At 64.3% G+C, this 27,890-nt stretch overlaps 1 protein-coding gene across 1 annotated transcript; it reads left to right on the forward strand.

The window, feature by feature from the left end:
- Window positions 1-394: 394 nt before the first annotated feature.
- Window positions 395-27,890, forward strand: NBEAL2 (neurobeachin like 2). Its single transcript, XM_086467364.1, is given in 56 exon segments — window positions 395-445; window positions 5,475-5,563; window positions 5,805-5,969; window positions 6,846-6,927; window positions 7,056-7,177; window positions 7,277-7,359; window positions 8,075-8,160; window positions 8,648-8,933; window positions 9,008-9,114; window positions 9,295-9,378; window positions 9,475-9,558; window positions 9,699-9,797; window positions 10,515-11,086; window positions 11,175-11,307; window positions 11,413-11,532; window positions 11,616-11,946; window positions 12,052-12,134; window positions 12,241-12,333; window positions 12,769-12,940; window positions 13,483-13,616; window positions 13,714-13,873; window positions 13,949-14,051; window positions 14,624-14,768; window positions 14,884-15,042; window positions 15,135-15,294; window positions 15,473-15,558; window positions 15,829-16,497; window positions 16,576-16,754; window positions 16,839-16,998; window positions 18,377-18,514; window positions 18,618-18,923; window positions 19,113-19,262; window positions 20,314-20,471; window positions 20,556-20,680; window positions 20,881-21,001; window positions 21,089-21,246; window positions 21,475-21,608; window positions 21,720-21,827; window positions 22,609-22,704; window positions 22,806-22,930; window positions 23,028-23,168; window positions 23,257-23,387; window positions 23,482-23,591; window positions 23,710-23,827; window positions 23,914-24,011; window positions 24,104-24,220; window positions 24,320-24,409; window positions 24,509-24,618; window positions 24,712-24,884; window positions 25,163-25,257; window positions 25,356-25,472; window positions 25,559-25,720; window positions 25,802-25,950; window positions 26,047-26,158; window positions 26,161-26,188; window positions 27,778-27,890. Coding segments are annotated over 56 exon segments (8,280 nt in total).

Consider the following 27,890-nt stretch of genomic DNA (forward strand, 5'->3'; position numbering starts at 1 on the left):
AAAGAGGTAAAATAGCCCCAAATCCTCTTTCTCTGCGCGGCCAGGCTTATTCCCTCCGCGGAGCGGAAGGTTCAGCTGTTTTAATGGGGGGGGGGTGGGGTGGTAATTATTGGGGGGGGGCATTTTATCTTCCTCACCCCCAATTTTACCTTCCCCCCCCGGCATTTGGGCTGCCGGGGGGGGGAAGGTAAAATCGGGGGGGGAAGGTAAAATCGGGGGTGGGAGGGATACCCAGCAGCAGGTACCCGCTCTATTGAGGGAAGGGGGGGGGGGGCGGGGGGGGGGGGGCGGTGACAGCCCCCCCCCCGTACCTGGGGGAGGGCCCGGTGATGGGGAGGGGGGGGAGGCGGAGCTGCCCGCCGTGCCGTGCCGTACCGAGCCGTGCCGGCCCGGCATGGCTTCCCGGGAGCGGCTCTACGAGCTTTGGATGCTTTACTTCGCCAAGGTGAGCTGGGCACCGGGGACCCCCCCGCCCCCCCCCCCCACAAGGAAGAAGAAGAAGTGAGGGGGGGGTGACAGCACCCCCATCCTTCTCCTCCCCCCCGCCCCGTGCTCCCCATTTCGGGGGGCACCGCATCCCCCCCTGCACCCTCCTGCTATATTCCCCCCCCCCCCCCCCCCGCGGGTCACTGCACCCCGAGGTCCGCGATATCCCCCCGCCCCCCCCCCCAATATTCCCCCTTTGGGGGGGGCACCGCGTCCCCGTGTATCGTGTGTGTCCCCCCCCCTCGCCGCACCCGTGTTCCCCCGCCACCCCCCGCCACCCCCTTCCCGCCTCTCCCGGGGGGGGGATCTGCACGCCCCCCCTTACACCCAGGCAGGAGGGTTTTTTTTTTTTGGGGGGTGGGGGGGGTTGGTGTCCGTGCCCCCCCCTCCCCGGGTCCCTGCGCCCCCCCCCGGCCACAGTTGTGGCCGCGGTGACATTGAAGCAGCGGCGGGAGCAAGGAGGGGGACACACACACACACACACACGACAGGGGGGTGCCCTCCCTCTGGGGGGGGTGTCCTACTCAAGGGGACCCCCCCAGCCCCCCTTTTGGCACCCCCGCTCCCCCCCCCCCCCTCCACTGCGTCGTGTTTCCCTCTGCTCCGGGGTCCTCGGGGGGGGGGGGGGGGGGGGGGGATGTCCCCAGCCAGGAGCCTGCGGGGACCCCGCTGTGTCCCCTCCCCCCGAGGTTGGGGGGGTGGGGGCAGATTCTGGAGGAGAGAAGCCCCCCCCCCCCCGTGTCACCCCCCCCAGCTGCTGTGCCCGCGGGTTGGGGTGACCAAGATGGGGTTGGGGGATGAAGGGGCATCATCTGTACCCCAAAACCCCAGGACCCCAGGAGGGATGGGGACAGCCGTGGTGTCTGTCCCCTCACCCAGCCCCACTGCGTCCCCCGAGACCCCCCAGCTCTTCCGCACCCCAAAACGAAGCTGCCCCGCGCCCCCCCCCCCCCCCCCGCCCCTTTCCGCTGGGTGCTGGGAAAAGGGGTTGAAGCATCTTTGGGTCCCCTCGGGGATGGGCACTGCCACCCCCCCAGTGACCCGCGGCCTTGCTGGGGCAGGGCCTGGGGGGCTGGGACAAGGGACACGTGCCGTGCCGTGCCACCGGGGTGTCCGTGGTGTGGGGACACGTGCCGTGCCACCGGGGTGTCCGTGGTGTGGGGACATGTGCCGTGCCACCGGGGTGTCCGTGGTGTGGGGACACATGCTGTGCCACCAAGGTGTCCGTGGTGTGGGGACATGTGCCGTGCCACCGGGGTGTCTGTGGTTGTATGGGGACATGTGCTGTGCCACCAATGTGTCCATGGTACGGGGACACGTGCCGTGCCACCGGGGTGTCCGTGGTGTGGGGACACGTGCTGTGCCACCAAGGTGTCCGTGGTGTGGGGACATGTGCTGTGCCACCAAAGTGTCCATGGTACGGGGACACGTGCCGTGCCACCGGGGTGTCCGTGGTGTGGGGACATGTGCCGTGCCACCGAGGTGTCCATGGTATGGGGACATGTGCTGTGCCACCAATGTGTCCATGGTACGGGGACACGTGCCGTGCCACCGAGGTGTCCGTGGTGTGGGGACACATGCTGTGCCACCAAGGTGTCCGTGGTGTGGCGACATGTGCCGTGCCACCGAGGTGTCCATGGTATGGGGACATGTGCCGTGCCACCGAGGTGTCCATGGTATGGGGACATGTGCCCTGCCATCGAGGTGTCTGTGGCTGTATGGGGACATGTGGCATGCCACCAAGGTGTCCATGGTACGGGGACATGTGCCGTGCCACCGAGGTGTCCATGGTATGGGGACAGGTGCTGTGCCACCAGGGTGTCCGTGGCTGTATGGGGACATGTGCCATGTGTGCCGTGCCGTGGAGGTGTCCGTGGTTGTACGGGGACACGTGCCACATCGTCGGGGCGCGTGTGTTTATACAGGGGACACGCGCCCACGCCATGGGGTGTGCGTGGTGGCACGGGGACACGTGCCGTGCTGTCAGAGCGTGCGTGGTCACACGGCGGGACGCGCGCCGTGCCATCAGGCGTGCGTGGACAGGTGCCGCGCCATCGAGGCGTCCCGGACACGTGGTGCGCCATGGGGACGTGCGTGCTCGTACGGGGACACGTGCCGCGGTGTCAGGGTGTGCCCGCTCGCCGTGCCACACCGGCCAGGTGGCCGTGCCACCTCCGAGAGGCACCTGGGCCGAGGCAGGAGCTCGGTGTCACCACCCCCAGCCGGGTCACGCCGCAAAACCTCGCTGGCCTTCGCCACGGCGGTGTCCCCAAGCCCCCGGGGAGGACAAGGGCTGCCGGGACGCGTCCCTGGCCCGTGTCAACCTTCTGCCGTCCCCGCTGCCGGGCTTCAACCCGGGGCATCGGGTGATGCCACCGGTGCGGGAGCCACCTCGATGGCAGCGTCCCCTGCCACCGTCCCCCTCCCCGGCTGGTGACATCGGAGGAGGGCTGTGGCGCCGGCAGCCGCTGCGTTATCTGTCGCGGCTTTGAAACGGGGCAGAGCTCACGTCACCACGCCACCGGCGCTGGCAAGGGACAGGGATGTCCCCAGGGGTGGCCCACAGGGTGGCCGGGCCACGGCGGCGATGGTGCCAGCCATGTTGTCCCACACCGGCCAGGCGGTGGGGGGGGAGCGTCAGGGACCCCGGTTGGGTCCCACCGCCAAGACCCTCGCTGTCACCCCATGGGACTCCACGGCAGGGAGGTGACAACCCGGTGGCTTTGCCACCATCGCTTCTTGGGGGGGCGGGAGGCGGGGGGGGGGGGGGGGGTCTGGAGCTCTCGGCAGCACCGGCGAGGGCCGGAGGTGCCGGCACAACGTTCCCAGGCGGCACCGCGCCGGCCGAGCCCAGAAGCCACCCAACAGGCTCTGCCAGCTGGCAACCGGCTGGGACGGGCACCGGCGGGGGCGGCCACCGGCACCAACCCGGTGAGCGCCGCGCCGGGATGGGACGCCGGCTCCGGGTGGGTGCAAGGCTGGGGGGTGGCGGGGGGGGGGGGGGGTGGGGTTGGATATTGGGTGGGGAGGGCAGCGAGGGGTGCTGAGGACTGGCAAACTCAACGCACCCTGGCTTCGCTCGCCCCGCGGCGGGGAGCGACAGCAGGATTTGGCCGGCGGTTTCGGCACGATCCGGTTCCCCGCGGTGTTTGAAACCCACCGGGCCGGAGCTTCGTGTCCCTGCCGCCGTGTGCCGGCACCGACGGTGACACCCATCATCCCACCCGCCCCATCGCCAACTCCCCCCCCCCCCCCCGGCACCTCCGCTGCGCCCCTGGCCCCATCCCGGCGTTTTATTGGGGTGGGGGGGTGTGCACGGGGCTGGGGGGCAACCGGCGACACCCCGGCACCCCGAAAAACGCTGCCGGGCGCGGTGAGAGGAAGCGCCGTTGGGGCGCCGGGTGACTTGGCATTTCCTGACGCTCTGCGGGTTTGGGGTTTTGTGTTGTTTTTTGGGTTTTTTTCGGGCGCTTTGCGCGGAGCGAAGCGAGGCGGCGGCGAGAAAAAAAAAAAGGGGGGGGGGGGGGGAGGGGAGGGGGAGACGTAAAATAACAACACCCCCCTCCCCAGCGCCAGCGCCGGCCCGGTTGTGCCGGCGCGGTTCGCCGTGCGCTGGGGGTCATGGATGGCCGCGGTCACCCCGCCAGCCAGGTAACGGGGGGGGGGTCTGGGGGGGGGGGTACATGGAGGGAAAGGGGGTGTCGTGCCCCCCCCCCCCCCAACCCCAGCTCACCCCGTGGGGTGCTGGTGCTTGCGGTTGAGCAGAACTGGTGGTAAATGGGACAAGGGGGGGGGGGACACGACAGGTTTTGGAGGGGAAATGGGTGACATGGGGGGAAATGGGTGACATGGGGGAAGTGGCAGCTCGGGGCGGGGGGGGATGGGAGTGAGGGGGTGGGTTTGGGGAGGGGGGGGGGGTGCGGGTGGGAGGCGCGTGAGGTCCCGGTGGGATCCCCTTCTTCGTGGTGGTGCTGTGGAGGGTGACTGGGACACCCCCCGCCATGTCCCCAGGGATGGCGCAGGGGGGATCCCTGGTAGGGAGCCGGGTGTCCCCAAGCGGGGACAGTCCCTGCTTGGGCTGGGGACACCCTAGGGTGCTGCATGGGGGGTGAGCGGGGCCGTGGGTGACCCCAAGGTGCCACGTTGGGGTGAGCAGGGCCGTGGGTGACCCCAAGGTGCTGCGTGGGGGTGCTTGGGGACGTGGGTGACCCCAAGGTGACACTTTGGGGTGCATGGGGACGTGGATCCCCTCGAGGTGCTGCACTGGGGTGAGCAGGGACACGGGTGACCCCGAGGTGCCCCACTGGGGGCTCAGGGCCGTGGGTCACCCCAAGGTGCGATGGGGGGGCCCAGCCCGGGCGCGGTGGCAGCAGGGGGTGAGTCACGGTGTTGCACCACAGCCGGGCTGGGGGGTGTGATGGGCGGGGCCAGCAGCAGGCACCAGGCTCTGCCTGCTGATTGGCTGAGAGCTGCCTGTAGGGGCAGGTGGTCTGCGTGCTGATTGGTCAGCGGTTCCACAGGTTGTGCTGCTCTGCGTGCTGATTGGTCAGCAGCTCTACAGGTTGTGCTGCTCCGAGTGATCATTGGGCAGCGGTTCCACAGGTTGTGCTGCTCTGTGTGCTGATTGGTCAGCGGTTCCACAGGTTGTGCTGCTCTACGTGCTGATTGGTCAGCAGCTCCACAGGTTGTGCTGCTCTGAGTGATCATTGGGCAGCGGTTCCACAGCTTGTGCTGCTCTGCATGCTGATTGGTCAGCAGCTCTACAGGTTGTGCTGCTCTGCGTGCTGATTGGTCAGCAGCTCCACAGGTCGTGCTTCTCTGCTTGCCCATTGGCCGGCAGCTCCTCCCAGGGGTGTGTGCTCACACCCCTGGTGCCGGCATGGGTGGGGCTTAACCGCTCTGACTGCTGATTGGCTGACACCTCCGGGGCGGTGGTCACTGTGGGATCCGATTGGCCAGCGGCTCCAGCCCCGCCCTCGCCCTTGCAGAAGGACCTCTCCTACCTGCAGCAGTGGCTGGAAGCCTTCGTCATGAACTTCGAGAAGATCATCGCCCTGCCCTCGCTGGAGCCCAGGAGGTCAGCAGCACCCCGGCCCCCTTGGGGGGCGCCCCCTGTGGGGGGTGGGGGGGCAGGAGTGACCCCCAAACCTCGATTCGGGGCTTGCCACCACCGCGGCGATGGCTCGTCCACCCTCGGTGGTGGTGGACCGTGTGGTCTGAAGCTTAAGGGGTGGGGGGGTGATGATGGGGAGGGTGGGGGTGTCGCATCCTGACGCCCCCCCCCCCTCCCCCCCTCCCTCTTGTTTTCGCCCTCGCAGGCCGGAGGAGTCGGCGTCGGAGATCCCGGTGCTGCCGCGGGAGGTGCTGCAGGTGCTGAGCCAGCGCCTGGGGCAGAGCGTGGCCCAGGTCCCGCGGGAGGAGGGCGGCGGGGCCGGCCTGGGGCAGGCGCTGCTGCTCCTCAAGTTCTTCATCATCATCTGCAGGTGGGTGACGGCCCCCCCCCCCCCCCCCCCTTCCCTCCATCCCCCCACCCCCACCCATGCTTTTGGTCCTCCCGGTGCTGCAGGATCCGCCCCGAGTGCAAGCCCAGGTGCTGGGGGGCACTGAGGGGACCCATCGCTGCGTCCTCTAACCCCCCCACCCGAGTCTTCGCTGAAGGGGCCAAACTGGTGTCACGCTGGTCCCAACCCACCCCGTGTGATGTGCACCAGAGCATCACCCTCCCTCCCCCAAAACACAGCATCCCCCCCCCCCCCGCCCCGCCCCCACCGGCTGCCGTGCAGCATCCCTCCCCCAAACGGCACTCCCGCCCCCCAAAGTAGAGCGTCCCCCCTCCAAAAGCCCGTCATGACCCCTCCCGAAGCACATCACCCCCCCCCCGAAGTGCACCACATCACCCCAAACCACAATATTTACCCCCAACACCGCACAGCGTCATCCCCCCCCCCCGCCCCCAAGTGCATCCCACCCCCCTTGGCCCTGCCACCTCCTGCCAGCCAGCAACCTCCCCTTGGTGCATTAACCTCCCCCCTTGGTGCAATAACACCTCCCCTTTGGTGCAATAACTCCCCCCCTTGGTGCAATAACTCCCCCCCCTTGGTGCAATAACACCCCCCCTTGGTGCATTAACCCCCCCTTGGTGCATTAACCCCCCCTTGGTGCAATACCCCCCCCCCTTTGGTGCATTAACCCCCCCCCCCTTGGTGCAATAACCCCCCCTTGGTGCAATAACACCTCCCCTTTGGTGCAATAACCCCCTCCCCCCTTGGTGCATTAACCCCCCCCTTGGTGCAATAACCCCCCCCCATGGTGCATTAACACCCCCCCCCCCTCATGTCTTACTCCCCCAAACCTTACAGGAACCCAGAAAACATCCAAGCGGACAAAACCCCCGGCTTCATCCCGGAGGTGCTGAAGCTGCTGCGGGTCTGCGCGAGCAAGGTGAGGGTGCGGGGACAACCCCTGCCCTGATTTTTTTTGGGGGGGGGGGGGGGGTGTTTCTCAGCCAAAGAAGGATTTTTTGGGGGGGGGGGGGGGATGGTGTTGATCCTGCTCTGGTTTTCCACCAGCTGAAGGGCAGCCGGGAGGAGGAGCGGAGCAGGGCGCAGCTGGAGAGCGGGATGCTCCACGCCCTGCATCTCTGCGAGTGCCTCTTCGACCCTTACCAGACCTGGCGGCGGCAGCTGAGCGGGTGAGCGGGGGCGCCCCCTTGCACCCTCAAATCCCCTACACCCCCCTCCTCAACTCCTTATTCCCCCCCCCCCCCCCCCCCCCAAACTTCTCTTTCCAGGGAAACCATCAGCGCGAAGGAGAAGAGTAAATACAAATTCGCCCCGGCCCCGTTGCCCCCCGAGTTCGGCGCCTTCTTCCAAGGTAAAATCAAAGGGGGGGGGGGGGGGGGGTGTCTGCCCCCCCCCCCCCCACTGCAGCCGGGTGTGGGGGCAGGTAGAGGGTCAGGATGGGATCCATGGGTGCTTAGAGCGGGTGGAGGATGCTGGGATGGGGATGCAGGAGCATTTATAGGGTCCAGGGGGGGATGTATTATCCAGGGGATGGTATATTATTCAAGGGTGGATAAATCCTAGACCTTCCCCCGGGACCCCGTACGTGCCCGTACGGGCACGTACGGGGTCCCGGGGGGAGGTCTAGGATCCTAAAGCGACGATGAAGTCGCACGCGGCCCGAGGAACCCGCAAAAATCGTTGCAAAGGGGATTTTTTTTTAATTTCTTTTTGTGCCCTCGGGAAGCCCCCCGCAAAACCCCCTTCCGAGGCAAAGGCGTCGCCATAATAAAGAAAATCACCCAAAACTCCCAACGTGCCCAACGGCCCGTAAATCCCCAAACTGACCCCTGGTTTTAGACCGAAACCCTGGTGGTTTGGTTTTGGGGTTTTTTTTTTTTGAAGACAAAACTGCAAAAAAAAATTTGAGCATCCTCGTCCCTTCCGTCATCCATAGGGTCCAGCATCCACATGGGGTGGATTTGGGTAGGAAAGGGATTTTTTTTTTCCCTATTTTCATTGGGCTTGTTTGGTTTTTTTTGCTGCTTGCTCCCCGAAGTAAATCTTTCCCTTCCTCATCCTCACAGAGAGTTTTCAAGCCGGAGGGCAGCTCCCTGAAACACTCCAGCTCCGACTTATCCATCTTTTTGGCGCCATCCTCTCCGGATCCAAGGTAGCGTTGGGAAGCGGATGGGGGAGGGCTCGGGCTCATCATCCAAGAGATAAAGCCCAAAGTTTTGGGTTTTCCACATAAACGCTGGAATTAAACCACTTCATTGCCAAAAGCCTTTAAAAATGGAAGGAAACGAATTAAAGATTTAAAATTCCAGCCCTAAATTCGGTGGGTTTACCTGAAAAAAGAAAATTAAAGAGGGGTTTGAGCCGAAGCTGCCGGTTCACAACCGGTTCAGCAGATGAGAACTTTGTGGCTGGAGAAATTCGAGCAGAAATAGGTTTTAATTAAGCGCTTGAAAATCAGGATTTAACGAATAGCTCCGAATTTTGCTTTCAATTAATTTGCACGCGCCCAGCGGCGGGGTGCAGGGAGATGGGTAAAACCTGCAGCGCTGCAGGCGTCGGGCTCGGCATTAATAGCTTAAATGGAGGGGTTTATATCGCGATAGGCGACATAAAAGCCCGTCACCCCTTCGTCCCGACAGCCCAACGCGCTGCGGGCCATCACGCCGGCGGCGGTGGAGGTGCTGCTGGGGGTGCTGCAGCGGGGAGGCGGGGGGCCCCCCCCGGCCCCCGGGTTGCTGGAGCTGGCGTTACGCGGCGTGGTGGCCGTGGTCCACGTGCTGCACGGTAGCAGTCCCGGCGCCGGCCCCGTGCCGTTGCGTGTCCTCCTGGATGGTTACTTCAGGGTGCTCAATTCGGACCTGCCCGTCGCGTCCTTGGCGCCGGAGGCGGCCGGTGGCCTCATCGCACTTCGCGTCCTCATGCTGGGTAGGTGGTTGGGGACGGGGACGGGGATGGGGACGTGGGATGGGGGGTGCTCAACCATCTCCACCTCCCCGTAGATGCCATCCCGGCCATGCTGAGCTGCGAGGACCGGCCGGTCCTTCAAGCCGTCTTTCTCAGCAACAACTGCTTCGAGCACATCATCCGGCTCCTCCAGAACAGCAAGGTACCGGCGTGGCCACGTTGGTGTCCCCTCCTTGGTGGCACGAGGGTTGGGCACCCTCACCTTCCATCCTCAACCTTCCTGCCTCTGAGCGGTGCCGGGACAGGGTGGCTGCGCTGCAGCAGCATCCATGGGGTGGGGGGACCCTCCATGACCCTCTTCTCCCCATCCCATGTCCCACAGCTCTACCTCGGCGGCTCGCGGGACGCGGGTGGAGCCCAGCACGAGGTCCCCACGTGGCCACCGGTCAGGGATGGGCTCCAGCAGGTATCGTGCGGGGCCACCCCAGAACCAAACCAGCAGGCGTGGTGGGCTCTGTCCCCTCCGTGGCTCAGCAGACCCATCGCCCCCGTGTCCCCGTAGGTCTTCGACGGCAGCTGCGACGCCATCACGGTCCACGCCATCGGGGTGCTCACCGCCATCATGAGCAACTCGCCCTCGGCCAAGGTGGGTGGCGGACCAGAGGCGGGGAGGACCCTCCCCAAAAGCAGATGGGTTTGGGCATTTTCACCTCGCGAGGTGGACCGGGGTGAAAGCAGCGCTTGGTGGGGCTCAGCCGGGGGTCCCACGTAGCCGGGTGCTTGCAGGAGGTGTTCAAGGAACGCATCGGCTACACCCACCTCTATGAGGTGTTGAGGAGCCAAGGCCAGCCCACCCAACGCCTGCTCCAGGAGCTCCTCAACATGGTGAGCACGCCTGCTTCTCCTCCTACGCCGAGCACAGCCCTCGGCGCTGGTGCTTTGGGGGAGATCGCAGCCCCATTCCTCACCCCCCCGCCCCCAGTCCTCTCCACCCTGCTGGTTTCCCGTCGGCTTCCTCCTGAGGGGTCCTGGGGCATCTTTAGCTTGGAGTCAGGCTCAGCTTTGGGGTGTTTTGAGCTCCAGAGGAGGTGCTGCTTGCTGGGGTACTGCTGGATACATGGGGGTCTCCAAGGGGCTCAACGCGTGGGGGTCTCCAAGGGGCTCGACGCACGGGGGTCTCCAAGGGGCTCGACGCATAGGGGTCTCCAAGGGGCTCGACGCACGGGGGTCTCCAAGACTCTTGACGCACGAGGGTCTCCAAGACTCTTGACGCACGAGGGTCTCCAAGACTCTTGACGCACGGGGGTCTCCAAGACTCTTGACGCACGAGGGTCTCCAAGACTCTTGACGCACGGGGGTCTCCAAGGGGCTCGACGCACGGGGGTCTCCAAGACTCTTGACGCACGGGGGTCTCCAAGACTCTTGACGCACGGGGGTCTCCAAGGCTCTTGACGCACGAGGGTCTCCAAGGCTCGACGCACGAGGGTCTTTGATACGCTTGATGCACGCGGTCTCTGCTGCCAGCCCATGGTGGCCAGAGGGAGGATCCATCCTCCTCCACGGGGCCGGGGCTGTACCAACCACCATCTCGTGTTTCGGCAGGCCGTGGAGGGCGACCACAGCTCCTTCCCGGTGCGCCTCATCCGCAACGAGCAACCCTTGCTCATCCTGCTGGCCTGGCTGCCGGCGCTGGCGTGCCGGGAGCTGCAGGTTTTCCTCTCGGACTGGCTGCGGCGCCTCTGCGAAGCCTCCCTGCCCAGCCGCCTCACCTGCGTCAAGGCGGGCATGGTGGGCTGCCTGCTGGGCGCCCTGGCCACCGAGCCGGCGCTGCCGGCTGCCTGCTCTGAGAACTTACTGGAGCTCCTGCGGGCGTTGGGCAGCCTCTCCATCCGCCCCGGGGAGCTGCGGCAGCTGCTGCGGCTGCTGCGGCACGAGCGGGGTCGGGGACCCCATCCCTACGCGGCACCCGTCATCCGGGCGCTCTCGGGGATGGCGCGGGTCGAGGGACCCCCCCGGGCGCTGCAGTGCTTCGACCTGACCCCCGGTATGGCGGGGATCATGGTGCCCACCATCCAGAAGTGGCCCGGTGGTGCCTTCGCCTTCCACGCCTGGTTGTGCCTAAGCGAGGAGGAGCCCGAGCCACCGGCGAGGCCCAAGAGGAGGCAGCTCTACAGGTGATGCTCAAGGGAGGGACCGGAGGGGACTGAGGTGAGGATGAGGAGGGGCAGCACCACCATCCCCACCATGCTTCTCCTCCATCAGCTTCTTCACAGCCGGCGGGACGGGCTTTGAAGCGTTCTTCACCGCCGGCGGCATGTTGGTGGTGGCCGTCTGCACCAAGAAGGACTACATGACAGTGGCATTGCCGGAGTTTGCCTTCAACGACTCGGCTTGGGTGAGCATCCTCCCTAACCCTGCCCCCAGACTCATCTCCGTCCCCATCGCGGGGGGCTGCAACGAGGACACCGGGATGCCTGACGCCCCCTCCCTGTCCCCCCAGCACTGCGTTGACGTTGTCCACGTCGCCGGCCGCCGGCCCTTCGGCCAGAACATCGTCAGCATCTACGCCGACGGGCACTTGCGGAAGACGGCGCAGCTCCGCTTCCCTTCCCTCCACGAGGTGGGGGAACCCCCCGGCATCCAGCCGGACCCCTCCCCGTGGCGTGGGGCTGGGGGCCAAGCACAACTCCTTCTCCCTTCCAGTCCTTCACCTCCTGCTGCATCGGTTCCGCGGGCCACCGGACCACCACCACCACCGCCACCAGCACCAGCCACCCACCGGCATCCCACGGGCCGGAGCTGGTCTTCCCCCCGCACCCCACGCTCGGCCGCTCCCAGTCCGTCCCCGCCGCCCTAGGCCCCCACGCTTGGACCCCCACTCAGCCCCCCACAGAAGGAGTGGTGGCCACCACAGCGGCCGGCAGCCAGGACACGGAGTGGGGCAGCCCCACCTCCCTGGAGGGTCACCTCGGCTCCGTGGCCATCTTCTGTGAGGCTCTGCAGCAAGCCCAGGTCAAGGCGCTCTTCTGTGCGGGTACGTCAGGGTGGGGACACGGGGTATGTCCGCAGGGGTAGTGGTGGCAACTGGGGTCTCCTCCACCATGCCCCAGCTCATCCCAATCCTCTTCCCCCCACCCAGGACCAAATGTCACATCACCATTTACACTGGAATGTGACTTGGTGGAGCTCAGCAGCAAGCTCTTGCTGTACTACACCCCACAGGTGAGGACAGCCACCCGCCCCGGGGAGGGGGACAGCACTGGTAGACCCTCTGCCACAAGTGACATCTCCAGGAGCATGAGGATGCTCCCACGGTGCTCTCTTCTAGGCCTGCAGGAACAACATCTGCCTGGACCTCTCTCCCAGCCACGGCTTGGACGGGAGGCTGACGGGGCACAAGGTGGTCAACTGGGACATCAAGGTACGCTGAGGGCAGGGTGGCCCGTCCGACTCCTAGCGTGGAGGCAGCTGGGTCCCTCCTTGGGTAGGAGGCCAGGCCAGGACCCCCACAGGGTGTTGGATAGCCATGGTGGTTCCCCTGGACCCTGCAGGGACTCTGCTACGTGGTATTGCGTCCACCAAGGACCTGCATGCCCCGTAGGTCCTCGGCATCCAGGGTGAGCCCCACGGGTGGTGCAGGGGGAGCAGGTGCTTTTGGGGGACCTGGTTTAGGTTTGTGCTGGAGGATGGGTCTGGTCAGACCCCGATCTTTGCTAGTCGCAGGGCCTGGCTCTCCCCAGCTTGGGCTGAGCCCCTGAGCAGGCAGGATGGCCCCTGGGTGCACGTGCAACCTCCTCCTCTACGCTGCCATCACCCCCCGCAGCACCCAGCAAAGCCTCTCGCCTCCCTCCGGCAGGACGTGGTCAACTGCGTGGGTGGGATGGGCGTGCTGCTGCCCCTGCTCGAGCAAGTAGCGTCCAAGAAGGAGGAGCCCGAGGATGAGCAGGAGACCAACGACCTGGTGGGCCCGGAGCTGACGTCCTCCAGGAACGCCCAGGGCATGCTCATCCCGCTGGGCAAGTCCTCAGGTGAGGACCTCAGGGGACGTGGAGTGGGAGCCATCCTGCTCGGGTGGCTGTCGGTAACACGTGGGCGCTACCTGGAGCGGGCTGGTGTCTACCTTGGGCAGGAGAGGTCTTGCCCGGGGCACCAAGAGTTATGGGGTAATGGAGAAACCGTTGACATCTTTTAATGTTGTTATGACCTAATTAGTCATAAACAAGCCGTTCTGGGAAGATGAGGGTGGCTCCAGCCTTGCTCACCCCTGGCTTGCCTTTGCGTGACGTCTCTTGTGTCTTGTGGTAGGGCTGGGTTCACGCAGGAGCTTTCTCCTGGGTAGGTGGAACAGGCTTTCTCCTGCCACCCAGCTGCTTATTTCCAAGCTCAGAGCAATGGAGGTTTCCACTCACGTAAATTTGGGGGAAAATAGGAGAACAGGCTGAAAAGTTTGCAGAGAAAAGTTGATGGTGGGGTCTCCAGGACGTGCCCTTCGCAGGCAGCGCTGCAGGAAGGCGTTGGGGTGGGCACAGGGCTCACAGCTACCGGTGGGGCTTCGCCCTGTGCCTTGCAGAGAGCAGGCTGGAGAGGAACAGCGTGGCCGCCTTCCTGCTGCTGGTGAAGAACTTCATCCAGAACCACCCGGTGAACCAGGAGAGCCTGGTGCAGTGCCACGGGCCGGCCATCATCGGGGCGCTGCTGCAGAAGGTGTTGGCGGGGGGCTCCATCCCACAGTCCTCGGGGCTGTTCCCCGGGGGAGGGGGGGATGCCAGGGCTGCAAGCTTCCCGCTCTCGCCCGCGGCAGGTCTCCGGTCCGCAGCTGGACATGAGCACGTTGATGGCCTCGCAGATCCTCATGGAGCAGGTGGCCTCCGAAGGCAGCGGGCTCCTGCTGCACCTCCTCTACCAGCATCTCCTCTTCGACTTCCGAATCTGGAGCAACAGCGACTTCGCCGTCCGCTTAGGTGGGAACTGGGGGTGCTTGGCGGTGGCCCCCATCCCAACCAGCCTCCGTGGCTACTCACACCTTCTCCCTGCAGGTCACATCCAGTATCTGGCCAACGTCATCAAGGACCACAAGCAGCGCATCCGCAAGAAGTACGGGGTGCAGTACATCCTCGACTCCATCCGGACGTACTACGGGTGAGTTGCTGCTTGTAGCCGGGCCCCCTCGCCCCGAACGTTGACGTGGTGATGGGGGTCACCCCTCAGAGCTGCGGTTTGGGGTAGACACCATTTGCTTGGGGCAATTATCCCCCTGCAAGCACCTCCTGGGATCATCTTGCGGTGTGGGAGCATGGGGGTGGGTGCAGGACCTTCCACCCCCTGTGGCCGTGCCCTGTCCCCAAGCCTCCACCCAGAGCTGTGCCCGGTCAGCCCCAAAATCCACCCCCAGCATCTCTCGAGGAGCAACCAAGAGCGTGGTGGTTTCTGCCACAAGCTGATGCCATTTTCTTGTCTGACCTGCTGCGTTTCTGCACGCCGGTGATACTGGGGGTGCTCACACCCTGCAGAGACCCGAATGGACGGGGTGGACATTTCCCGGTGGGCAGGGTTGGCCAGAAGGGACGTCCACCCCTGGCTGCCCCCGAGCTCCTCAGGCTTCATGGTGGGATTTGGGAATCATGCCGGCGATGGGTGACAAGGGGCAGGAGGGTGGCCGTGCACGCCCCGAGAGGGAATGCCCACGCACGTCTGTCCATCAGCACCTCCAGGGAGAAGACCATGGCCACCGATGACATCAAGACAGTGCAGACGTCCCTCTTCAGCCTGGTGAAGGATTTCTTCTGCAGGAGCTTCTCCGGGGAGGAGATGCAGAGCTTGCTGAGCTACGTGGCCGGGGCACAGGATGAGCAGCAGGTACGGCATCGAGCCACCCAGGTCCTCAAACACCTCAGCGTGCCGTGGGCTGGCCCAGCACTAGCACTCGTGGGGCATGTGGAGGGCAGTGGACAAGCGGCCCCGTGTCCTGCAGGTCTGCGGGGCGCTGGAGGTGATCCACAGCCTGCTGAAGGGCTCACCTGCCCAGGAGCAGCTCTTCACCTTCCTCTTTGAGCCAGGCCAAGTGGAGGTCCTCTTCTCGCTGCTGGTGCAGAAGAAGTTCTCGGATGAAGTGCGGGAGAGGGTCTTCAAGGTAAGGCGGGTCCCCGGCACCAGCCTCTTGACATGCCCAGCGGCTGGGGGCTTTTCTGCAGCGGCGTTGGCCACCTCTCTCTGTCTCACCAGGTCCTCTACAAGATGCTGAAGTACGAGAAGGTCCCTGAGCGCAGCAAGAACCGCCTGAAGCTGAAGGACATCGGGTACCAGGGCCTCATCGCCTGCCTCGGTGACATCCCCAGCTCCATGCTGCTCTTCCGCTGCCTCTCGGAGCAAGTCCTGGGGGCAGGTACCGTGTGCCTTGCCAAAGCCAGGCTGGCCCTGGCCACCCATCCCAAACACGTGCCATGGGGTCGTCGCTGGTGGCTTCCCACGAGGCTCAGCTGGTCTTGGGGCTGGGGGTCTTCGGTGGCTTTTGGGGACAGAAGGAGGTGTCCCACCACCCTACTGTCTCTCCTTGTCCCTAGACCCTCCCAACTACAAGGACCTGGTGGCCGTGGTTTACCTGTCCCACCGGGCCGAGCTGGCCGTCCGGCTCGATATCTGCCGCAAGGTAAGCAGGTCCTTGGGTGCAAATTGTCACCCCAAGGCTGAGCTCCCTGGGCACCTAGCCATGCCTGAACGCGGGGGCCATGGGGGTGGTGGTAACACCCCATGCCAGCACGTGGGGGTTGGTGCAGCCCCGGCACCCCATGATGGTTATGGAGGATCTGGGGTGCTCAGGACCAAGCAACCTGTCCCTTGGAGGGGCCAACCGCTCCAAGAGGCTACCAGGAACCGGGGCAACATCATCAGGTCTCCCCCCGCTCGCTTTCTCTCGCAGCTCTTCCACTTGATCTACGCGCAGCAGGACATGGTGAAGCAGCTGGCGAGGTTGGCCGGCTGGCAGGACACGCTCACCAAGCTCTACGTCAAGGAGTCCTACGAGTCCCGCCAGCGCAGCCTGAGCAACGTGAGCAACGGGGGCTGCCTGGAGCTCCTCCGCTTCTCGGAGACCTCTGGCAAGGAGGGAGCGAGCCCGCCGCCGGCCGAGCTGCAGGAGCTGGATGTCTTCCTGCCGCTGGGCTACGAGGCCTCGGACCAGGAGCTCTCCGAGGGCTTCTCTGACCACTCCATCTCCCCGAGCGGCCGCGCCAAGTCCTTCCACTCCTACAACTTCAAGTCTTTCGACTCCTCCGACCGGGCCAGCCGCTCATCCTCCAACCCCGGTGATGGTCCTCCCTTCGATGGCGTCTATCACCCGCTCTCGCCTTTCTCCACCTCACCCTTCGACCTGGGGCTCGACCTGGCCAGCACCAGCTCCATCGCCACGGCTGAGAGTGGCACGCAGACCCCTGCCAGCGGCCCTGGCACCCCCTCGCCCCTGGAGAGCTTCAAGCCCTTCCCGGGGATGCGAGCACGCAAGAGCTCCAGCCTCTCAAACGTCCTGGATGAGAGCAGCTACCAGGACGCGCTGCCCAGCGACAACATCTCCAACACCAGCAACCCCCAGGTGAGCCCCAAACCGTCGTGCCCACCACCCTGGGCTAGGCTGGACCCTGGACCTCTCACCCTTCTTCTCCGTTGGCAGCAAACGCCCGAGGAGGAGCTGTGCAACCTCTTGACCAACATCGTCTTCTCGGTGACCTGGCGCGGGGTGGAGGGCTGGGACGACGCGGCGTGGAGGGAGCGCGGGCAGGTCTTCTCCGTCCTCACCAAGCTGGGGACGGCGTGCGAGCTGGTGCGGCCGCCCGATGAGATCAAGCGTAGGTGAGTCCTTGCCCGGGGCTGGGTGGGGGCATCCCGAGGAAGGACCCCCCCCCCCTCCCTACGGAGCCGCCTGCTCTCTCGCAGCCTGCTGGAGATGATGCTGGAGTCGGCGCTGACCGACCTGAAGGAGTCGGGCTCGGCCGCCCTGCCCGGGCTCACCCACAACGCCCTCAAGCTGCTGCGGCTGCTCCAGGACTTCTTGTTCTCCGAGGGACACAACAACCAGGCCTTGTGGAGCGAGAAGGTGGATGGGCCACGCGCAGGGGTTCCTGATCCCAAACCCCCGAGCTCTGAACCCTGACGCTAACCCCTGGTGTTAGCCCTGACCCCAAGCGCTCCCCCTACCTGCAGCCCTTGAACCTGACCTTAGGAAATAACCTGGGACTTAATCCTGAACTGTAACCCGTAACCAGTAAATCAAACCCGTACCCCTAACCCTAAACCTTAGCCTTAGCCCTACACCCTTGTCACAAACCCCAGCCCTAACCCTAAGCCCGCACCCTCGCTGTGAAGCCCAGTCCTATACCCTAGCCCTAACCTATACCCTAGCCCTAACCTATACCCTAGCCCTAACCTATACCCTAGCCCTAACCTATACCCTAGCCCTAACCCCTCATTCTGACCCTCAACCTTAACCCTACACCCTTGCTGTAAACCCAAATCAGACACGCTAATCCTACATGCTGAGATCTAACCCTAAACCCTATCCCTAACTCATAACCTGTAAATCTAACCCTAACCCTTGCTGTTAACCCTAGCCCTACACTCTTGCTGTAAACCCTAACTCTGATCCTAAACCCTGACCCCTAAACTGAAACTTTAGCCTTAACCCTACGCTCTTGCCATAAATCCAGCCCCCTAACCCTATACCCTAACTCTAAACCCTACCCCGAACTCATGACCTGTAAATCTAACCAGACCTCCTAAATCCAAATCCTAAACCTTAGCCCTCCATCCTTGTCCTAAACCCCAGATCTTAATCCTAATATTAACCCTAACCTTACATCCTTACTGTAAACCTAACCCTATACTTTAACCCTATGTGCTGAGATCTAACCCTAAACCCTATCCCTATCCCTGTAAATCTAACCCTAACCCTTGCTGTAAACCCTAACTCTGATCCTAAACCCTAACTCTGATCCTAAACCCTAGCCCCTAAACCTAAACCCTAACCTCTAAACCTAAACTCTAACCTTAACCCTACACCCTTACTATAAAGCCAAAACCCTCCCTTGTACCCTAAGCTCTACCCCATAACCCTAACTCATAACTATACCTCCCAAATCCTAATCCTAAACCTTTAACCCTCCATCCTTGGTGTGAACCTCAGCCCTAACGCCAATCCTAACCCTCAACCCCAGCCCTACACCCTCACCGTAGAGCCGTACTCTACGCCCCAACCCATAACCCTCCTCCCAAACCCTACCTAGTTTGTCATTCGGGCTGTGGGTTTGGGCTCTACCCTACCCCGAAGCCCTAATCCTCACCCTACCCGTAACCCAAACCCACGTCAAGCAAAGCTGGGTGGTGGGGACAGCCCTGGTGGCTTTGCGCCCGCCCAGCTGGAGAGGTGGGGGGGTGCGTGGCCAGGCGAGGGGCTCACTGTGGGCCCCCTTGCCCAGATCTACGAGGGGGTGAGCAGCCTGCTGGACAAGCTGGGCGTCTGGTACCACCTGGCCAACGGCACCTCTGACCTCAAGGAGATGGCCCAGACGGGTCTACGCGTCCTCGTGGGCTACATCATGCTGCAGGACCCCCAGGTGGGTCACCCTTTCCCGAAATTGGACGTGTGGTCGTGAGACCCCAACCCTTGGGGCAGAGCAGGTGGCTCCACCTGATGGGCCCGCGTCCCCCTCCCCGCAGCTGCACTCGCTGGCGTACGTGAAGCTGCACAGCCTGCTGCAGACCTCCTCGGCCCCCAAAAAGGATGAGGCTTGCTACCTGCTGGGCAAGCTGGAGACCCCGCTGCGACGCTCACTGGATGCCAAGTCGGAGACCTTCTCCTGGTTGGTGCCCATCGTCCGTACGCTCATGGACCAGTGCTACGAGACCCTGCAGCTGCAGCTCTTCCTGCCCTCGCTGCCCCCCACCAACGGCAGCCCCACTTTCTACGAGGACTTCCAGCTCTTCTGCACCACCCCGGAGTGGAGGGGCTTCATTGAGAAGCATGTGGGTGCTGTGGGGTGGCATCGCTGTTGGGGGAACACCTTCCCAGGCTTCGAGATGGGTCTGTGCTGCGGTGGGGTCACCACTGGGTTGGGACAGCCTGCAGGGGTGACCTCCAGGGCACTGGATGGTGGTTGGTGGGTGCCAAGCCCTGCGAAACGCCTCTCCTCTCATCCTGCTTCTCTCGGTTAGGTGCAGCCCACCATGGCCCAGTTTGAGATGGACACCTTCGCCAAGAGCCACGACCACATGTCCAATTTCTGGAACGCCTGCTACGATGCCATGATGAGCAGCTCCCAGCGGCGGGAGCAGGAGAAGGCAGCCAGCTGCAAGATGTTCCAGGTACTGCCTGCTCCTCGTCCTTGGGAGGTCACCCTGGGGATGTCCCTCATGTTGGAAATACGCTCCTCACCCCAAGGTTGTCATCCAGGGGATGTGCTCCTCCTTCTGGGGATGTCATCCTAGGCATGTGCTTTGCTCCCTGGGGATATTAATCCTGGGGATGTTCTCCTCGTTGCAAAGATGTCATCCTGGGGACATCCTGCTCACCCTGGGGGGCATGGTCCTCGGGAAGTGCTCCTCATCCCAGGGACATTGTTTCAGGGATGTGCTCCTCACCCCAGGGACATCATCTGGGGGTCATGGGGATATGCTCCTCACCCCAAGGGTGTCACCCTGGGGATGTCACCCCAGGGACGTGCTTCTCACCCTGAGGACTTTAATCCTGGGGATGTGCTCTTCATCCTGGGGAGATCCTTTTCACTCTGGGAACGTCATTTAATCCTCAGGATGTGCTCTTTGTCTTGGGGACATCTTCCTGGGGACTTGTTCCTCGTCCTGGGGACATCATCTTGCAGATGTTATCATCCCAGGGACATCATTCCAGGGATGTGCTCCTTGCCCTGGGTACATACTTCTCACCCCAGGGTCATCACCCAGAGACATCATCCTGGGGATGTGCTCCTCACCCCAAGGACGTCACCCTGGGGACATGCTCCTCGCTCTGGGGATGTCATCCTAGAGACATGCTCCACGGCCCAAGGACATGCTCCTCACCCTAGGGACGTTGCCCTCAGGAAGCGCTCCACATCCTGGGGACATTGTTCTGGGGATGTGCTCCTTATCTCAGGAGCATTATGCCAGGGATATGTCATCATTCTGGGGATGTGCTCCTCACCCTGGGGACATCATCCCGGGGATGTGCTCCTCACCCTGGGGACATGCTTCTCACTCAGGGACGTCATCCCAGGGATGTGCTCCTCACCCCACGTTACATCATCCTGGGGACATTCTCCTTGCCCTGGGGACGTCATCCCATGGACATGCTCTTCATCTCAGGGGTGTCCCCAAGCCCCAGCCCTGCTGTCACTTCACTCTCCTGCTCCCTTGGCAGGAGCTGGTGCTGGAGCCGGCAGCGAAACGCTCCAAGGCGGAAAACACCCGGCACGCCAACGTGCTCAAGCAGGCCAACAACCACCACAGCACCGTGCTGAAGCAGTGGCGTTCCCTGTGCCGCCTCCTCACCTCGCCCCGCTCCGCCTGGGCTGACCGGTGAGCCTCCACCTTGGTCCCCAGGGAGGGGTGGCCTGGCTGGGCGTCCCCAGCGTTGCCTCACCCTTGCCTGCCCCCCACCAGGAACCCACCAGAGGTTCGCTGGAAGCTCTCGAGTGCCGAGACCTACTCCCGGATGAGGCTGAAGCTGGTGCCCAACGTGAATTTTGACCAACACTTGGAGGCCAGCGCCCTGCGGGACAACTTGGGTGAGACTGAGGGGCACCCAGGGGACCCCCATGCCACGAGCAAGGGGGTGCCACCGGCTGGATGCACATGGTGGGGTTGAGTTTGGAGCTGTCATGGACCCCACTGGGGTTGGGGAGTGGGATGGGGGCCCTTCACAGGACTTGTCCCCCAGTTGTGGAGGGCCAGGGGGGCCTGCTGAGCCTCTCCTCCCTCATTTCAGGAGCTGACCACCTCCACAACCCCGCCGAGTCCCTCCCACTTGCCATGGCCAAGGAGGCCAAGGTGAGTGAGCTGGAGGATGACCAACTGGCCGAGGAGGACCTCCCCGTCCTGGACAACCAGTGAGTGTCCCCATCCCTTGCCATGGTGCTGGCTTGCCCAGGCTGGGGGTGTCACTGGATTCTCCTCACCCACCCTGTGTCCCCCAGGGCTGAGCCCAAGGAGCAGAACCAGAGGGAGAAGCTGGTGGTCTCGGAGGACTGCGAGCTCATCACGACGGTGGCCGTCATCCCCGGCCGCCTGGAGGTGACGACCCAGCACGTCTACTTCTACGACGGCAGCAGCGAGAAGGAGGAGACAGAGGGAGGTAACAGCATGTGCTCCTCAGGGGGTCCCCGCAGCAAGGTGGGGTGAGAAACCCCACCCACCCATCCCCACCTCCCCCAGGAGCCCGACACGCCGGGTGCTGGTTGTTTTGCGGGGTGGAGCTCCTCCCCGCCCCAGGGCGATGCTGGTCCCCGTCCCTGCCTCAGGAATGGGGGTTTGGGTTGGATGGTGACGCCCGGGGGGCTCTGCCCCCGCCCCACCTTGCCAGGAATCGGCTACGACTTCAAGCGCCCCTTGTCCCACCTGCGCGAGGTCCACCTGCGCCGCTACAACCTGCGCCGCTCCGCGCTCGAGCTCTTCTTCATCGACCAGGCCAACTACTTCCTCAACTTCAGAAAAAAGGTGGTGGCACCCTTTCCCCCCCCCCCTGCTCCCCAAACCCCTCCCAGGGCCACGGCACTGCCCAGGCTCCGGCCGCTCCACGTCGTCCCCCCTCCCCGGTTTCCCCCCTAGGTGAGGAACAAGGTGTACTCCTGCATCCTTGGTCTGCGGCCCCCCAACCAGATCTACTTCGGCAGCCGGTCGCCCCAGGAGCTGCTGAAAGCTTCGGGGCTCACCCAGGTACTGCCCCCACCTTGCCCACCCCCACCCCGTATCTCCCCTTCCCTGATGGCAAAGGGGAGGGTGCCAGCGTGGGGTGGGGTTACCCAAGGGTTGGAGATGCCCAAGGGTTGGAGATGTCCATGGGACCAGGGGTGGCCATGGGATGGGGGTGGCTGTGGGATACAAGGTGGCTGTGGGACCAGGGGTGGCCATGGGATGGGGGTGGCCGTGGGACACAAGGTGGCCTTGGGACCAGGGCTGGCCATGGGATGGAGGTGGCCGTGGGACACGAGGTGGCCATGGGAGCAGAGGTGACCATGGGATGGGGGTGGCCATGGGACACGAGGTGGCCATGGGGCTAGGGGTGGCCATGGGATGGGGGTGGCCGTGGGACACGAGGTGGCCATGGGACCAGGGGTGGCCGTGGGACCAGGGTGGCCATGGGATGGGGGTGGCCGTGGGACACGAGGTGGCCATGGGGCTAGGGGTGGCCATGGGATGGGGGTGGCCGTGGGACACGAGGTGGCCATGGGACCAGGGGTGGCCGTGGGACCAGGGTGGCCATGGGATGGGGGTGGCCGTGGGACACGAGGTGGCCATGGGACCAGGGACAGCTGTGGGGTGGGGACAGCCATGGGACTGGAGATGACCATGGGACCACGGGTGGCCACAGAATGGGGGCGGCTGTGGTACCAGGGATGGTCTGGGACCAAAGATGGGCACAGGATGGGCACAGCCAAGGGGTGGGGGTTTCCGCCCCGTCTCCTGCCCCCCACTCCAGCCCATCTCTCCCTTCCAGAAATGGGTCCTGCGGGAGATCTCCAACTTCGAGTACCTCATGCAGCTGAACACGATCGCGGGGCGCACCTACAACGACCTCTCCCAGTACCCCGTGGTGAGCCCCGTGTCCACCCTACTGTCCCCCCCTCCCAGGGAGCCCGTGCCCCCCACCCACCCCCGGCCTCCAAACCTCACCCACCTCCCACCCCCACCCAGTTCCCCTGGATCCTGCGGGATTACGTCTCGGAGACCCTCGACCTCACCAACCCGGCCGTGTTTCGGGACTTGTCCAAGCCCATCGGGGTGGCCAACGAGCGGCACGCCCGGGACGTGAAGGAGAAGTGAGTACCCCAAAAATGAGGGGTGGGGGGATGCAGGGGAGCGCCTGGCTGGCTCCTGGTGGACACCTCCCCCCTGACACGCACACCTCACCCCCAGGTACGAGAGCTTCGAGGACCCCACGGGCACCGTGGACAAGTTCCACTACGGCACGCACTACTCCAACGCGGCGGGCGTCATGCACTACCTGATCCGCACCGAGCCCTTCACCACCCTCCACATCCAGCTGCAGAGCGGCAGGTGGGCACCCAGCGGGTGGACCCCGCCGGGGAGGGGACATCACGGGGCGGGGACAAGCGGGCTCCAACCTGGTGTCCTGTGCCACCAGGTTTGACTGCTCGGACCGGCAGTTCCACTCGGTGCCGGCGGCGTGGCAAGCCCGCATGGAGAACCCCGTGGACGTCAAGGAGCTCATCCCTGAGTTCTTCTACTTCCCCGAGTTCCTGGAGAACCAGAACGGTGAGGGGCGCCCGTCGTCTCCACCACGGGGACGGCGCCCATGGGAGCACGGCGGGGGTCGGTGTCCCTCACCCCCTGCCTGCTCTGCCTGCAGGCTTCGACCTGGGCTGCCTGCAGCTTTCCAACGAGAAGGTGGGCGACGTGGTGCTGCCCCGGTGGGCGCGCTCCCGCGAGGACTTCATCTACCAGCACCGCAAAGCCCTGGTGAGATGGTGGAGCTCACCCCAACCTCCTCCTCCACTCCCACACCTCGGGGGGGACAGTCGTTATGGCGGGGGGGTTGGGCATTCCTGGCCCACCCTGAGGCCCCATCCTTGGACAGGAGTCAGAGTATGTCTCGGCCCACCTCCATGAGTGGATCGACCTCATTTTTGGGTACAAGCAACGAGGCCCGGCCGCCGTGGAGGCCCTCAACGTCTTCTACTACTGCACCTATGAGGGTGAGAGGTGGGGCAGGGAGGTGGGGGTCGAGGTGGGGTGGGCACCTGCCAGGTAACCCCCCCTCCATGACCATCCTCATCCCCAGGGGCCGTGGACCTGGACGCCATCGCCGACGAGACGCAGAGGAAGGCTCTGGAGGGCATCATCAGCAACTTTGGGCAGACGCCCTGCCAGCTGCTCAAGGTGGCTCATACCCCCCACCCCAAAAAACAGCCCCTTTTTGGGGGGCCAGCCCCTTTCTGACGGGTTCCATCACCACCCCACCACCTCCCCAGGAACCCCATCCCGCCCGGCTGTCAGCAGAAAGCGCTGCCCGGAGGCTGGCCCGCCTCGACACCCGCTCGCCCAACGTCTTCGAGAACCTCGACCAGCTCAAGTCCTTCTTCGTGGAGGTGAGGACAACCCCAGGGGGTCCGTGGGGAGGGCTGGGGGGCACAGGGTGGGGGTGGTTGTGGCCAGGAGGGTGCCCACCGGTTGCTGTCTCCCTGCAGGGCATCAGCGATGGGGTGGCCCTGGTGCAAGCCGTGGTCCCCAAGAACCAGGCGCACTCCTTCATCACTCAGGGATCCCCCGACGTCCTGGTGAGTGCAGGGAAACTGAGGCATGGGTGTAGGGGGACCGGGACCAAACCCCAGAAGGGCTCCAGTGGGGGCAGCTGCATCACCTCCATCTCTGCCCAGGTCACCGTGAGTGCCAACGGCTTGTTGGGGACCCATAACTGGTTACCCTACGACAAGAACATCTCCAACTACTTCAGCTTCACCAAAGACCCCACCGTCTCCAACGCAAAGTGAGTCGGGCACGTGGTCCCCGGGGATGGTCCCCGGAGGTGCCACCAGCCCGCCCGTGGCTCTGCCACCGTCCCAATGTCCCTCTTCGCCAGGACCCAGCGCTTCCTGCAAGGCCCCTTCGCCCCCGGCGCCGACCTCTGCTCCCGCACGCTGGCCGTGTCCCCCGATGGGAAGCTGCTCTTCAGCGGGGGACATTGGGACAACAGCCTCCGCGTCACCTCGCTGGCCAAAGGGAAGGTCGTTGGGCACATCACCCGGCACATAGGTGCGTCCTCCTCCGATGATGAAGGTCCGATGGTGCCCCGGTGGGTTTGTAGGGCCACAAGGGGGGGAGGCAGTTGACACGTGAGCGGGCCGGGGACATCTCCCAGTATCTCTCAACCTTCTGGGGACATTCCAGGCTCCATCTTGGATCCGGGATGGGGTTAGGGTTAGGGTTAGCAGCACCTCCACACCCCAAAACACCTCTTGATGCCATCCGTTGGGGTGCCGAGCACGGTGGGACAGGACCATCACCTCATGGTGTCCCTCTGGGCGTCACAGATGTTGTCACCTGCCTGGCGCTTGACCTCTGTGGCATCTACCTCATTTCTGGGTCCCGGGACACCACCTGCATGGTGTGGCAGGTCCTACAGCAGGTAGGGGGTTGACCCTTCCCCCGCGCTCCAGCCGCGAGGAGCTCACGGTGGGCGCTGCCGCCACCAGGTCACTGAGGTCCCCGTGTCCCCAACACCAGGGTGGGTTTTCCAGCGGCTTGGCTCCCAAACCCGTCCAGGTCCTGTACGGCCACGACGCCGAGGTGACGTGCGTGGCCATCAGCACCGAGCTGGACATGGCGGTGTCGGGCTCCAAGGTGAGCTGGGAGGGAGGGGGGTGGTGGGGTGGGTGGCGGGGTGGCCAGCGCCACCATCGTCACCCGGCGTCCCCTTCCTCCCGTAGGATGGCACCATCCTCGTCCACACCATCCGCCGGGGTCTCTTCATCCGGTCGCTGCGGCCGCCCGGCGAGAGCTCGCCCCCCGCCGTGCTCTCCCACTTGGCCGTGGGGCCGGAGGGGCAGGTGGTCGCCCAGACCGCCGTGGGTCACCGCGCCTGCGTGAAGGTAAGGGCCAGGCGTCCCCGCGTCCTCCCCCTCGTCACGGCCAGCGCGCACGCGTCCCCCTCGCCTCGCTCTGTCTTTCAGGACAGGTTCGCGCTGCACCTCTACTCGGTGAACGGGAAGCACCTCTCCTCCGTCCCGCTGGACGAGGAGGTGACGGCCATGTGCCTGACGGAGGAGTTCGTGGTCCTGGGGACCATGCAGTGCGGGCTGGAGATCCGTGACCTCCAGAGGTGAGGGCTACCACCCGCCTCGTCGCCCCTCGACCACCCTCTCGGGGTGCCCGGAGGGCTCGAGGGATCCCATCCCACCACTCGTCTTCTCAACAGCCTGCGGGCGGCCGTGCCCCCCATGCCCATGCGGGTGCCCGTCCACAGCGTGTCCGTCACCAAGGAGAAGAGTCACATCTTGGTGGGGTTGGAGGATGGCAAGCTCATCGTGGTGTGGGGGCTGGGCAGCCCGCTGAGGTGAGCGTGGACCCCGCCACCAAGGTGGTTGGTGGAGCTGGGGTGGGGGGTCACGCCACGGTGCCCGCTGGGTGCTGCTGGGCTGGGGAAACCTCTGCTTGTCCTCCTTGGTTTCTGGAGGAGAAGGGGACAGGGGTGGGATAGGGTGGGGTGGGGGAGATAAGGGGAAGGGGATATGGGAAAGGGAGGGGATGGGGGACGGAGGTGGAGGTGGGGGATGGAGGGGGGGATGGAGGTGGGGGATGGAAGTGGAGGCGGGGGATGGAGATGGGAGATGGGAGATGGAGGTGGAGGTGGGGGATGGAGTGGGAGGAGGTGGGGATGGAGGTGGAGGTGGGAGGTGGAGGTGGGAGGTGGAGGTGGAGGTGGGAGGTGGAGGTGGAGGTGGAGGTGGGGGATGGAGGTGGAGGTGGGAGGTGGAGGTGGAGGTGGAGGTGGGAGGTGGGAGGTGGAGGTGGAGGTGGGAGGTGGGAGGTGGAGGTGGGAGGTGGGAGGTGGAGGTGGAGGTGGGAGTGGGGGTGGAGGTGGGAGGTGGAGGTGGGGCTGGAGGTGGGAGGTGGAGGTGGAGGTGGGAGGTGGAGGTGGAGGTGGGAGGTGGAGGTGGGGTGGAGGTGGGGATGGAGAAGGGAATGGTGGGTGGATGACAATGAAGAAGGGGTTGGGAAAGGGATGGAGGTGCCAATGGGGAAGAGGATGGTGATGGGAGAAGGGACGAGGATAGGGATTTGGAAGGGGAAGGGGATGCTGTGGGGTGGAGCAAAGGATGGGGTTTGGAAGGAGGCTGTGTGATGGGGAAGGGGGCTGGATGTTTGGAAGAGGTTGGGGCTGAGGAAGGGGATGAGGATGGGGATTTGGAAGGGAATGAGGATGAAGTTGATGAGGATGGAGGTGGAGAAAGCAGAGGATGGATGAATGAGGATGGAGAAGTTAATGAGGAAGGGGATGGAGAAGCAGATGGGACATTTGGGAGGCGATGGGCGTGGAGAAGGGGATGAGGATGGAGAAGGGGACGGGGATTTGGAAGGGAATGGGGATGAAGTTGAGGATGGAGGATGGAGAAAGCAGATGAATATTTGGGAGGGGATGGAGAAGGGGATGAGGACGGGGCTGGAGAAGCAGATGGAAGTTTGGGATGCACTGGGGTTGAAGAAGGGGATGAGGATTTGGAAGGGGATGAGGATGGGAGAAGGGGATGGAGATTTGGGAGGGAATGGGGATGAAGTTGATGAGGATGGAGGTGGAGGAAATGGATATTTGGGCGGGGATGGAGAAAGGGATGAGGAGGGGGATTTGGAAGGGAATGGGGACACAGAAGTTGATGAGGATGAGGACAGACCTTTGGGAGGGGATGGAGAAGGCGATGAAGATGAGGCTGGAGAAGCAGATGAGCCATTTGGGATGCACTGGTGGTTGGAGGAAGGGATGAGGATGGGGAAGGGAATGGGGATGGAGAAGGGGATGAGGATGGGGGGCAGCGGGGTGGACGTTCAGGGTGGCGATGGGGAGGGGGCTGAGGACGGGGATGGCTAAAGGGGGTTCAGAAGGGGCCGGGGGGGTTTGGGGGTGCTCATCCCCCCCCCCCTCCTCGCCCAGGTGCGGGCCGGGCCCAGTTCCACCGGCGGCTGTGGCGCTCCACGCGGCGAATCTCTCCAGGTCTCGGCCGGCCGACTGAGACCGAGTACAACCCCCCCCGAGGCAAGTCCTAG

This window comes from Leptosomus discolor, chromosome 6, assembly GCF_034619465.1.
Source record: "Leptosomus discolor isolate bLepDis1 chromosome 6, bLepDis1.hap2, whole genome shotgun sequence".
Lineage (NCBI taxonomy): Eukaryota > Metazoa > Chordata > Aves > Leptosomiformes > Leptosomidae > Leptosomus > Leptosomus discolor.